Source organism: Canis lupus, chromosome 1, assembly GCF_011100685.1.
Source record: "Canis lupus familiaris isolate Mischka breed German Shepherd chromosome 1, alternate assembly UU_Cfam_GSD_1.0, whole genome shotgun sequence".
Taxonomy (NCBI): Eukaryota; Metazoa; Chordata; class Mammalia; order Carnivora; family Canidae; genus Canis; species Canis lupus.
The window spans coordinates 55,009,424-55,022,405 of NC_049222.1; the positions used below are offsets into that span (position 1 = coordinate 55,009,424).

Sequence of the window (12,982 nt, forward strand, 5' to 3'; positions counted from 1 at the left end):
TGAGACACAAACGGAAATACAGATTTGGGTGTGACTCCGAGTTCTGTGCTGGGTTTTCTCGGATACCCAATCAGCACATTTTTATCTGCACCTTCTTTCTTCTGCTGCAGTGAGATTTTTATCCCATGTTTGTGCTTTGAAGCCTCAGCAAACAGTCGACAGTGAATTAATTAACACTTGGGTTATTGCTAAAAAATTATAGGTGTTCGTTCCAAAAGGAGGAAAATGTGAAACGGAAGGAAAAGTTCTTCTGCACACGGTTCTTCGGGGCTACCTCACCGTCCCCTGTGCGCACACCACACACGGTCATTGTTTTGGATCTAGTCTTATTTATCCTCTCCCGAGACGTGTCAAGCAGGCCGCTTTGTATCCATGACCCCTTCTTACGTCAACTGAACAGCAGAGCCAGTCGGGCAGGGTTGAGCAGGGTTGGGGGCTGGGAAAGTCAGGGAGGGTTTGTGCAGATGCCTGGGTCACACCTGGGTGCTGCGGGCTCTGACCCGATGCCGTGGAGATCTCCCCCTGCCCCACGCGGAGGGCTGCGATTGGTCCCTATCACACAGAGCTGGTGAGGGCACATCCTTACTGGTGGAGATGTTGGGGACAGAGGGGGTACTTCTCTCTTTTTAGGCAGGTGACTCACGTCCTCCACGCCAGGTAAAGATGAGTTGAGAAGTTCAATGGAGCAGTAGCTCTGGGAGCTCACAGTCGACTCTCGGGAGTAGGAACATGTAGTCACCTGTGGCCCGTTGGCAAATGGGCGTATCACAGGGCGTGTCCACGTGGACCCGAGTCTCAGACTCCTGCACGCGGGGTGAGGGTGTGATCTCTCATCCAGGCGGCCCTTCCTTACGTCCACGGGTCACGGTGAGTGTGCCCTCCTCCCGTGCTCAGCACCGGGTGCGTCCAGCCCTCCGCTGCTCACAGCGTTGACAAGGTGAACACTTTCACCGTGGGGTTCATCGGCACTGGGCTTCCACCTTCTCAGTAACTTAGTCTCAAAAGGTTTCGGTATCTGCCCCTAATATTTCTACTGTTTCTTCAGTTCCACGGACAGTGTTGGGAACGTTTCATCCCTGGGGCCCCTGAGATGCCTCTGAAGTAGTCACTCTGTTGTTTTGGTGCCACACGGCATCCATCTAGAATTCTTTTCTTTTTAAATTTTTATTATCATTTGTTTTTTAAATTCTATTTAAAGATTTTATTTATTTATTCATGAGAGACACAAAGAGAGAGGCAGAGACACAGACAGAGGGAGAAGCAGGCTCCCTTTGGGGAGCTGGATGCAGGACTTGATCCCAGGATCCCAGGATTACCACCTGAGCCGAAGGCAGACGCTCAACCACTGAGCCACCCAGGTGCCCCCTTTTTTTTAATTTTAAATTTTAATTTTTTTAAGTGACCTCTACCCCCAACGTGGGGCTCGAACTCACAACCCTGAGATCAAGAGTCACATGCTTCCCCAACTGAGCCGTCCAGGTGACCCTTATGTCCAATTCCCGGCACGTGTTCAGAACACGCTTACTTTCGGTTACCATCCTTGCTTCCTCGAACTCCACCGACTGGCACACCTGTAATATCCAGGCTATCCTGTCGGGCAGGTGAACACGAGGTCTGTTTTTTATGTCTTATTCACTCACATGCAATCTACACATTATTTTTCATAGTCTCGAAACTATTTTGCTGTCCCTTTGAAATTTCATTTGTTCAGTGTTTAAAACATTTGCTGGGCTGTGTCTCGGAGGACACTGGTGTGAGCCGACCGCGCCTTGTTCTTGACCAAGCTGTCAGAGGTTGGCCAGCTGCTGATGGGACCCAGGATGGGACCTCGGAGACCAGCCTATAAAGCATGTCTTGGGGAGACCAACGTTGGGGAGTAGAACAGAAACAAGAAACACAGAAAATCCCCTGCTAGTGGGTGGCTCCGTGCAGACAGGTGTGCCTGAGATGGGATCTGATGTGGTCTACACAGCTGTGCTATTTTATATGGACCAGTGCACCTCATTCCTTTCTCTGCCACATACTCCTCTGGGCGTCTGAGAATCTCCTAGAAGGTCCTCTAGGAAGACACAGAGGCTCACGAGGGATGACGAGGTAGAGAGCTGTCAGCTTTGAAAAACCCTGGGGAATGGGTTTCCTCCCTTTTAGCACCCATCCTAATCTTCCATCCCTCGGGAAGGTCTGGAAAGCAGGCCAACTTCGCTGGAGAGGCGTTTACTCTCTGCCCTGCTCTGCAAACCCATTCACAAGAACGGCCACCACTGGTGGCCTTCCTGAGCCCGGAGGCGCACCCTGAGGTTCTGGAGGGCTCGGCCCGGACCTCACCAGGGCGCCACCCTGGCCTGAGCACACAGATGCCAGTGTGGGGGCGGGGCTCAAGCTTGTCCTTGACCTCCTGGACTTGCGAATCTTTCAGAGTGAGGAGTGTCACACCTGGAAGGCACCTCGAGGGTGGAGATGAGGACACGGAGGCCCAGCCCAGGGACTCATCTCCCCAGGCCTCCCTCTTAGAGCACGCCTGACCCCCTCCTCCATCTCCCCGTTGGCCTCTGTGGACCAACCTGTCAGCGACACAAGCCCCGAGAGGCTTTCTCTAGAGCACAGTGAGACCATCCCCTGGCTGTGCCCTTCAGGGGGACCCCTCCAGGGATGCCCTGGCAGCCCCTGCTTGGCCTGCACCACCTCCTCCAGCGCCCCCCTCAGGCACAGAGATCACGCATGCCCCTCGCCCGTCTTCTGCAACTTTGCCCTCTGACTCCCTCCCGGGAACAGCAGCTGTTTGGGGGCCACCGACATACTTAGCACAGGGTCGCATCGTACAATGAGTTGTACCCTCGCCTAATTCAGAGTCATCAGCTGTCGTGCCTCCGCACAAAGTCACAGTGGGAATGAACACAAGTGGCGCTCCAAGACTCCCGAGGTCCGTGAAGTGTGGAAGCTCGCTGCTCGCCCCGCAGGAAACTGCCTGCTCCCCCCCGCGCACCCCGCCCTCCGGGACTGCCAGCTCCGATGGCTCTGTCCCTCCCGCCTTCTGCCCGCAGCACCCTGCCCTTGCACACCTGCCGTGACTGGCTTTTCCGGTTTGCAGGTTTGCCTGTTAGGCCCAAGGCCGAGGACTGGAGCTCCCCTTGGAGGCTGCCAGCACCATCTGCCCGCGTCACCGGCACCTGCTCAGGTGTACACAGCTCGGTTGCCAAGCAGCGAATACCTCTAGTCAGCAGCAGGTTAGAGACCTAGATTCAGAGTCTTGAGTGAGGACATTCCGGGGGATACTGAGGCAGAAGTGCCACTGGCTTTAGACCTGGTGGCCGTGGCGGGGCCTTCCTGCAAGCCATGGTGGAGGAGGGGCCTCGGCATCTTCATCTGCAAAGTGTCAGAGGTCAAGCAGAGGCACCTTTGCTCTTTCTTCCAGGTGTACACTTCTGTGCACCTGCCCTTGGAGGGTGTCCCTCTGAAATTCTTGTACTGGTGTTCTGACCCCTTAGAACCTCAGAACGTGACCTTATCTGTAAGTGGGGACACCGCAGATATGGCTAGTTATGATGAAGGCATCCTGGGCGGGGGAGGAGGGGACCCCCACCCAACCTGACCAGCATCCTTGTGGAAAGGGGGCAACTTGGGACGCAGACACAGACACAGGGAGAATGCCAGTGAAGGTAAAGGCAGAGAGGAGGCTGGTGCTTCTGGAAGCCTGTGAGCAGCGAGGATCCTGCAGCCCCCAGGAGCTGGGAGAGAGGCCCGGGATTTTCCTTCCCATCCTGCCCATGCCCTGATGCAGGACTCAGGCCTCCAGAGCTGGAGACATTACGTCCCTGGGGAAAGCGCATGGTCCGTGGCACTTTGTTCTGTGGGCTCAGGAAGCTCATCAGTGGGATGGGACAGCCACTGAGCGTCTCACCCTTTGCTGCAGTCACCCTTATCTGTTTGCCCCTCATTGTTTCCAGCTTATTGTTTTACCCCCAGCATGCAAGTGGGCTTGGCTGAACCTGCTGGGAACTCCACTCCTGTGTGAGGGGCGGAGCTAGTGGGGCAGCGGGGACGTGGGGCCGGTGTGAGGCCTGGGAGTGGGCCTCCCGGGGGGGGGGGGGGGGCTCAGTGGGAGGGGAGGCACCAGGAGGGGTGCAGGGGGACGGGCAGGGGGTTTGTTGTTTCCCAGCACCAACGCGGGCCGGCCATGGGGTAGGGTGCCTGGGGTGGGCTGGGGCCCAGGTTGCTTCGACAGGGTAGGATTCGAGAGACAGAGGTTCTGGCTTACGTGTGAGGATCAGCAGCGGTGGGGGGCGGGAAGGGGGATGCCCTCTGAGCCCCCTGAATGGCCGGGGGCTATTTGATGGCCAAGGGTAAGGTTCCCAGCAAATGGAAAGGACAGAAGGACCCAACTGCCTGTGCAGACCAAGACGCATCTATGCAATGTGATTTCCCTCCTTACGGCAGAGGATTTAGGGACAATTAGATTCAGTTACGTCCCCAGGGAAAGTCGTATGACTAATAATAATCCCAACTACAGTTTCTTCTTTATGCTGAGTCTGGACATCTTCTGTTGTGTATCCTCCGAGGGTGGGCCAACTGCTCCTGGAGGCTGCAGGACCCCCTTTGGGGATGATCTGAGGGGCAGTTTTTGGCCGCAGATGGGCCGACAGCCATGCCTCCTGGGGGCTCTGCTGGGCCACTGGGCCAGGCTCTTCTAAGATGACATAAGCCCATACACTTAATGAGAGAAGCCAGCTTCCTCTCTCATCAGTGATTTAAACTAAATAACAAAATGATACTTTGGGTTAGAGAACTGTGACTTTTGTGACATTAAATTCTACGACAAAAGAATAAATTATTTAGAAAATCACCTTCCTTCTTCCAGAGCAGAGGGAGAGAAAATACGGATCCTCCCCAAGTGTCATTCACCAGGCGGCGCGTGGTGACAAATCCTCTCCAGCTAATGCACCGGTGTTTGAAAGGACAGTGACTTCCAGGCACAAGCCTTCAGGCGCCTCAGGAGACCAGTGTGACTCGCTTCTGGTCTCATGTGTGTTTCAGCGAACGGATGGGTCCGATGTCTTCATCCCTCTGTTCTGAGTCTGGGTCCCCGCGGGGACGTCTGGTGGGGTAGGACCCGCAGCCAGGCTCCCCTGGGCGGGAACGGGTGGCGGCCGGGGCTCCGCTGAGAGGGAACCGGGGATGGGGAGGAGGTGCCACGTCTGCTCCCCTCGCCAGCCTCTGATTTTCACACATGCTCGCACAGTCACAATTCACCACGTGCCCAGATCTCCGTCTGAGAACGACAGGGCAGGGACTGCACAGACCTTTGCAGCACAAACTCGGCACCGAAAGAGAAGTTTCAGCCGTGGGCAAGGTTCCTGGTGGAACACCCTGGACAGGGCCTCAGAGGGCAACCGCGCTGGCGTCCCCCTTCCCAGTGGGTGGAGAGACCCTGCGCTCCCTCCCGTTGAGTTCAGGACCCAGCAGGCCACCTTGATGCTTTCCTGTCAGGGAACGTAGGGCTCTCCAGACACAGGTCAAACATGGACTCTTTTTTGCAATGATCTCAGGAGAAGGTTTAACAATGTCTATTAAAATGCATCCCATAAAACGATAGTCTGTTTTGTTTTTCCCAGAGTCGCAGTGGATCGGTACTTGTGCATCAGATAACTTTTCTCTGTTCTGTCCCACAGCCAAGCAGGAGAGAACGACAATGGTCCAGTTAGTAGGAAGCAGTGCAGCCAAGAGGTGTAGACATGATCCTCACCACGGATCTTGGGGCTCCTGGTGATCTCTGCTTTTCATGGATTTGTCAGACACATTAAAGTGTGTCCTGTGTGTCAGGCACTGTTCTAGCTCTTTAGGTTTTTCCAACCACACTGTGAAGGAGGTATTGCCATCACCCTCAATCCACGGATAGGGAAAGTGGCCCAGAGAGGTGCAGACATCTGCTCCAGGTCACTTCAGCAAGTAAGTGCCAGGCGGGATACGGTCCTGGCATTGCGACCCTCTGCCCTCTGCCCGGTGGGGCCACCCGGGGCTCCTCACAAACTCCCCTTCCCCGGTGCACACTTGCCAGTGTCCACATTCCTGCAAAGCTCTCTCTCCTTCCAGTGAGCTCCACCTTATACCTCTCTCTTTCTATTTGCCACTTCCTTGGCTAATGCTAGCATCTTCTGCTGTGCTAAAGGCCCTGTGAGAGCGAGGACCATGGTTTTGCTCCACTGTGTCACCAGAGCCAGAGCCTAGGAAGCACTGGGGAGCCCCATATGCATATGTATTATTTCTAGATTACATACCATATATTCCCTCTCCTTCCTAACTAATGGGTCCCTAAGATCTGCTGAAAGGAGTGAGAAATAGGGTTTGAGGAGTTGGGGAAAGGTCGGCCAGGCACAGACCCTCCCTCAGGTCGGCTCACCCTTTATCGAATACCTCCCGCAGCCGATCCTGGAGGTTGGCTAATAAGACAACCATTCCCAATCTCCTATTCCTTCTATCCTAATACTTATTTTCCCATGTTCCTTTTAGTTAGAAGTGCCAAGTGACAGTTTCTACTTAGCAAGAAGTAAAGAGAAGTCCCAGCGTTCTGGGAAAGCTTTGGCTTCCTGATAAAAGGGACAGATGCAGCTGCCCTCATCCATTTCCTCCTTTCAACTGAATGTGATGCCTGGAGCTGTGGCAGCCACTTTGTGATCACAAGGCACCACTCATGAAGATGAAAAGGCAATGTACTAAGGGTGGTAATAAAAAGATAAGCAGACCTGGGCTTTTGATAACTATAGTTTGGTTGCCGAGCCAACGCTTACAATCCTCTACGGCCATATGACTTGTTACTGCAAGAAAAATAAACTGCACTTTGAAGAATTAAATCATTGGGTAAAATCATTTTAAGTTGCTTAAGCGTTTTGTACTTTGCAACTACAAGTAATTCTTATGGACACACCTCTCTTATAAGCAAATCTAAGTGTCTCCTTTTCCCTACCTTGAAGCACTGTTGTGCAGGTTTCAATGAGATAATGATTTTCTTAGTGCAGTGCTCCATGCACACTACCGTTCTCTCCAGGGGGACCGAGGCCCGGGAAGAGAAGTGAGCTGTTCAGCTGGTTGGTTAAAGAACCGATGGGGCAGCGGAGTGGGAGAGCTGACCTCCCCCCTGCCTCCCGGGCTGTGCAGAGAGGCTGTGCCCATGCTGGCTGGGGGTAGAGCACTTGGGAAGGAGTCACAGAATGAAATACAGGGGCGTCCAGGTGTTGGAACCCGGCATCTGGAAGACTGACAAAACAAGACAGGGACTCTGCCTGTGTGGGCTTGGTGGGGGACGGGGGAGAAGGGGAAGGGGCTCGTAAAGGAGTAGAAATGACCTGCAGCGATGTTTCTGGGCACTCCAGGCTCTGAGGCAGGTGCTCTGTGGGTTAAGACCTGCCAAGCCGCACTACAGGCTGGCCTTGGACAGGGAGGGATTATTTCGGGGCCACTTCCACAGAGACGGAGACATTAATGAAAGGTCATCAATTAATTCATGATGAGGAGAGTCACATCAGAAATAGAAAAACAGTTATGGTCTTTGTGACTCTTAGAGATAAATACAAGGGGGTGACGTTGAACACACTGAGCTGAGGGACATGTTTACTGCTTGGTTCCAGGTCTTAAAATGCGCTGTAACAGTTAAGAAGTCTGTGCACCTTGTCCCCAGAAAGCACAGTGACCAAGGAGACGGTCTGCTATCTTGGGGAGGCCCCCAGGCCAGGTGACAGGGGATTGACAAAATCACAAGACAATTCCAGGATGGAGGTCAGACGTGGGGCCCTTTACTCCCTGTCTGTGTTCCTGGGGTCGAGTGCTCCCACTGTCCCTGTAACCCTCCCCATCGCAGGACACGTGACATGAGGGCCTTGCCTGTGGGAGCCCCGGGATGAATATGGGGAGGCCGTCGATTCGAGGAGGTTCTCCCGAGCTGGTATTTGTGTGTGGAGGTGCACATGGCGCACACAGCGCACAGGGCCAGGAAACGTGCAAGCGGCGTTTCCTAACGCAGGGGTGTGGTGCAGGCATCTATAGGAGCAGTGCCTCTCTGATGGAGCCAGGACGAGGGCCCATCACGACTCCTGGCTGGTGTCTTTGGGGCCCATCTGGGACTTCACTGTGGTGCCCAGTGACAACAAGGTGGAGGGAATTCTGTGAGGCCCTCAAGGTTCCTCAAGACTGAAAACCAGACCTATACACCCCACCCCAGCCCTTGCATGTCAGCATGGTGTAAACCCGGCTCTGGAGCCTGGCATGCACCCCCTCCCAGACCTCCAGGCTCTCTGCCGTCCCCACTGGCACCTGCCGGCTCAGCAGCCCAGTGACCAGAGCTGCTGTCCTGAGAGGGCCTTTGGCAGAATGAGGAGTGCCTGCCCTTAGTGTCTGACCTCTGGGGCTCTGTTAGGGGCGCCCCTTAAGATGTGTGCAATTATCATGCTGGCGGGTCTTTAATAAAAGTCATTTGATGATGGTCATTTTGGCAGTCACCATCTGGGGGCCTGTGCCAGGGTGTCAGGCGCTGGGTGTCAGGGGCTGGGTCCATGTGGGGCTCTCCACACTTGCTTGCAGACACCTACTGTGTTTTAAAATGGGTACAGGTCCCCCCACGGGATGCGTTTAGACTCTGCAGCAACTCATCTATGCAACTAGATAGATCCTGGGCATCTTTCCAGCCAGGATTGACAGAGCAGTGGGTCTAGTAGGGGTGAGTGGTGGGGGGGAACTGTTCCCAGGGGCAACTCTAGACATAGCTCAGCTTGCTATGGCTTGGGGAGGGAGGCATCTAGGGAGAGGGCAGGGTTGCTGCCAAACATCCTATGGCACGAGACAGTCTTCTGCAAGAAAGAATTACCCAGCTGAGATGTCCCCTGTGCCCTGGTGGAGACACCTGGTGAAAGCTTGTCCCATTTATTTATTTCTATTTCTTAAAAGATTTATTTATTTATTTATTTGAGAGAACGTGTATGAGACAGAGTGAGCTGAATGGGCGATTGGGTGGGGAGGGGCAGAGGAAGAAGCAAACTCTCTGCTGAGCAGGGAGCCTGACATTGGCGCTCCATCCCAGGACCCCGGGATCATGACCTGATCCAAAGGCAGATGCTTCAATGACTAAGCCAACCAGGTGCCCCCCGCCCCTCCATTTACCCTCATCTAAATGGCTGCCCTTAGGCCTGGTATGGATGTGCCATAATTTACCTAATGGTGTCCTTACTGATCGACATTTACCTTATTTCCAGGTCTTCGCAAAAAAGACAGATTATCAATGAGCATTTTTTATACATGTAACTTATGCACTGGATAGCCTTCTGGAAGTAAAATTTCTTGGTATAGAGTTGTATACAGTTTAAAGTGTTGATGGGTTTTGCCAAAGTGTTAAAATGTTGCACCATCTGCTCTCTGGAGGACTTCAGGGAATAGGAGGGCCCGCCTATTCCACTCTGCTCTCTAGTGTTTGCTGCCATGTGGGCAGAAAGACGGAGCCTTATCTCATTGCCCTCCAGCTCCGCATGCAGCTGGCACCATGTGGGGCACCTGCTCCCGCCCTGATGGATCTACCTCGTCAGTGGTCTCGCGTCACTACACCGGGCACGCACACCAGCGCCGGTGACAATGAGGAATGAAAACCCACGCATGGACAAGGGCGATTCAGCAGCTGTGTGACCTGGGGAAGGTCTATACAATACTTCATTTGTGGGAGAAGCACCACTGAAAAGCATCTAGGGGAAACCTTTTGTAAAGAATTATTCTGAAAATGGGTTAGTACTTAGTTAACACTCATGTAAATCTTGATTTTAAAACAGGTTGACATTTATTAACTAAAGAGGGATTAAATAAGAAGCAGCTTTTAGCTGTTTTGTCCTATTTATGAGGTTCTAAAAGGCAAGTAAAATGAGTAGAAAAAAGTGTTACCATTTTGTGTAAAAATAGTGACTTTCAGAAAATAGCTTACAATATCTGCCAGGGACTGTGTTTTGGGGATCCATATATCTGGGACATGGGAGAGTATTTGCACCCCTGGCAAGACCTTTGCTTTCAGTGAACTTGGACAAACGTGTAGCCAGACAAAAGCATAGCAGGGTGGGGAAGCAGCGCCTGCAGTCCCTGGGGTGTGCGGGCTCTTACCAAGTCGGTTGCACGGGTTCCGTTTGAAGAGGGCTCTCAGCAGACTCTGGGCTTCCATGCTGAGGAACTGCGGCATGCCCAGCTTGGCTCTGAAAAGCACAGGTGTGGTGTGAAATGACAAGGACAACCAGAGTTTTCTCTGGCACTTGAGGATCCTGCTTGGTCAGCATCGACAGACAGATCGAATCAATGTGACCCAGGGCAGCAGCACCCAAGCTTTTTGGTCTTAGGGCTCTTTTGCACTTTAGAAATTATTTAGGCCATCAAAGAGCTTCTGTTTATGTGGGTTATATGGCAGACATTTTTATAATAGCTTTTTAACAATTTGCTTAAAAAATAATACAAACATTAAAAATAAATAATAAAAATCCCATTAATAGAAGTAACATTTTTAATGCAACTGAACTCTGTTTTCCAAAATAACAACCAAAGCTTTGGCTTGAAGAGTGCTACTGTTTACATTTTGGGAATCTCTTCTGGGTTAGATGAAAGCCAGCCAGATGTCTTTTTTTTTTTTTTAAGACGGATTTATTTATCAGAGAGAGAGAGAGAGAGAGAGAGAGAACACACGCAGGAGTTGGGGAGAGGGAGAGAGAAACTTCAGCATACTCTATGCTGAATGTGGAGCCCAATGTGGGACTTGATCCCAGGGCCCTGAGATCATGACCTGAGTTGAAACCAAGAGTCCATCACTCAACTGATGGAGCCACCGGGCGCCCCGATAGCCAGATACTCTTACTCACCTCTGTGTTCAATCTGTTGCAATACTATGAAGAAAATCTGGGACTTCAGAGAACTAGAACAAATAAGCCTAAATTTGTGTGGAACCACAAAAGACCTCAAATTGCCAAAGCAATCTTGAAAAAGAACAAAGCTGGAGGCATCACAATTCCAGATTTCAAGTTATATTACAAAGTGGTAGTGATCAAGATAGTCTGGTACTGTCACAAAAACGGACACATAGATCAATGGAACAGAATAGAAAACCCACAAATAACCCCCCAATTATATGGCCAATTAATCTTCAACAAAGCAGGAAAGAGTATCCAATGGGAAAAAGACAGTCTCTGCAACAAATGGTGTTGGGAACACTGGGCAGCCACATGCAGAAGATTGAGGCTGGATCATTTTCTTACACCATATGCAAAAATAAATTCAGAATGGATGAAAGACCTAAATGTGAGACCTGAAACCATCAAAACCCTTGAAGAGAGCATCTATATCAGCCCTAGCAACATTTTTCTAGATACATCTGCTCAGGCAAGGAAAATAAAAGCAAAAGTAAACTATTGAGACTACATCAGAATAAAAGTCTTCTGCACAGTGAAGGAAAAAAACCAACAAAACTAAAAGGCAACCTACTGAATTGGAGAAGATATCTGTGACTGACTATCTGATAAAGGGTTAGTATCCAAAATATATAAAGAACAGATACAAATCACCATCCCCCAAACAAATAATCCAATGAAAAAAATGGGCAGAAGACATGAACAGACATGTCTCCAAAGAAGACACCAAGATGTGGACAGACACATAAAAAGATGCTCAACAGCACTCATCATCAAGGAAAGAAATTGAAACTATAATGAGATGTCACCTCACACTTGTCAGAAAGACTAAACCCCAAAACATAAGAAACAACAAGTGTTGGCAAGGATGTGGAGGATGTGGAGAAAGGGGAACCCTCTTACACTGTTGGTGGGAATGCAAACTGGTGTAGCCACCTTAGTAAACAGTATGGAGTCCTCAGAAAGTTAAAAATAGAGCTACCCTATGATCCAGCAGTGATACTAACAGGTATTTGCCCAAAGAATACAAAAACAGTCATTCAAAGGGATATATGCACCCCAATGTTTATAGCAGCAATGTCCACAACAGACAAACTATGGAAGGGGCCCAAGTGTTCATTGACTGATAAATGGCTGACAAAGACGTAGTGTATATATATATATGTACATATATAGTGGAATATTACTTAGCCATAAAAACAATGAAATCTTGCCATTTGCAAAGGCTTGAACAGAGCTAGAGAGTATTATGCTGAGTGAGGATAAGTCAATCAGAGAAAGACAAATACTATATGATCTCACTCATACGTAGAATTTAAGAAATGAAGCAAATGAGCAAAGAAAAAACAGAGAGAGACAAACCAAGAAACGGAGTCTTAACTCTAGAGAACAAACTGATGTTGCCAGAGGGGAGGTAGGTAGGGAGATGGGGGAAATAAGCAAAGGGGATTAAAGAGGACACTTATCATGATGAAAAAAAAAATCCAGTAATCTAACTTCTTCAAATAACTGCAAAAAAAAAAAAAAATCTGGTAAAGGAGGAGCTTCCAAGCTCCCAGGAGGGTCTTAGGTCTCCAGAGGTCCTCAGATCATGCTTTAGGATCCATGGGGCAACAGTTTGGTGCTGCTCCTTCAGAAATGTTCAGTCACTCCTGGAACAAGTAAAGATCTTGTTCCCCCTTAAAATTAAGAGAAAGAGGGGTAACCAAGGCAAAAATAACAGACTGTAGCCATAGATATGTCACCCACAATGAAGGTAATCTGATACCAGAAGACACTGAGCAAATCCTATGAGGTTTCCTCCACTAATTCCTCTCCTTTCATTTATACAATGGTGTAATCTACAAAAACGTAAGCTTTTTAGAGGACTCTCACTTTCATAAAAGTGACCTGTCCATCTGCAGCATTTGAGAAAGCTGATTGTGAGGACCAGCTGCTTTATGGCTTGTCCTTCAGGTGCAGGAAGTCCATGCCCTTGTCTAGCAGGGGACCTCAATTTGGAGCTGAGATCCACCTGTTCCACAGCCACTTCCCCATTCCCAGCAATGCTCCTGTTTTCTCCTCCCAGATGT

General features: G+C 50.6%; 1 protein-coding gene across 6 annotated transcripts in view; it reads right to left on the minus strand.

The window, feature by feature from the left end:
* The window catches only part of RPS6KA2 (ribosomal protein S6 kinase A2), a 345,143-nt gene that overhangs the window by 45,878 nt on the left and 286,283 nt on the right, over positions 1–12,982 (minus strand). For all 6 annotated transcript variants that reach the window (XM_038526526.1, XM_038526528.1, XM_038526530.1 and 3 more), the window contains one exon: positions 10,123–10,211. In XM_038526526.1, the coding sequence (XP_038382454.1) occupies positions 10,123–10,211 (89 nt within the window). The remainder of the gene's footprint in view (positions 1–10,122; positions 10,212–12,982) is intronic.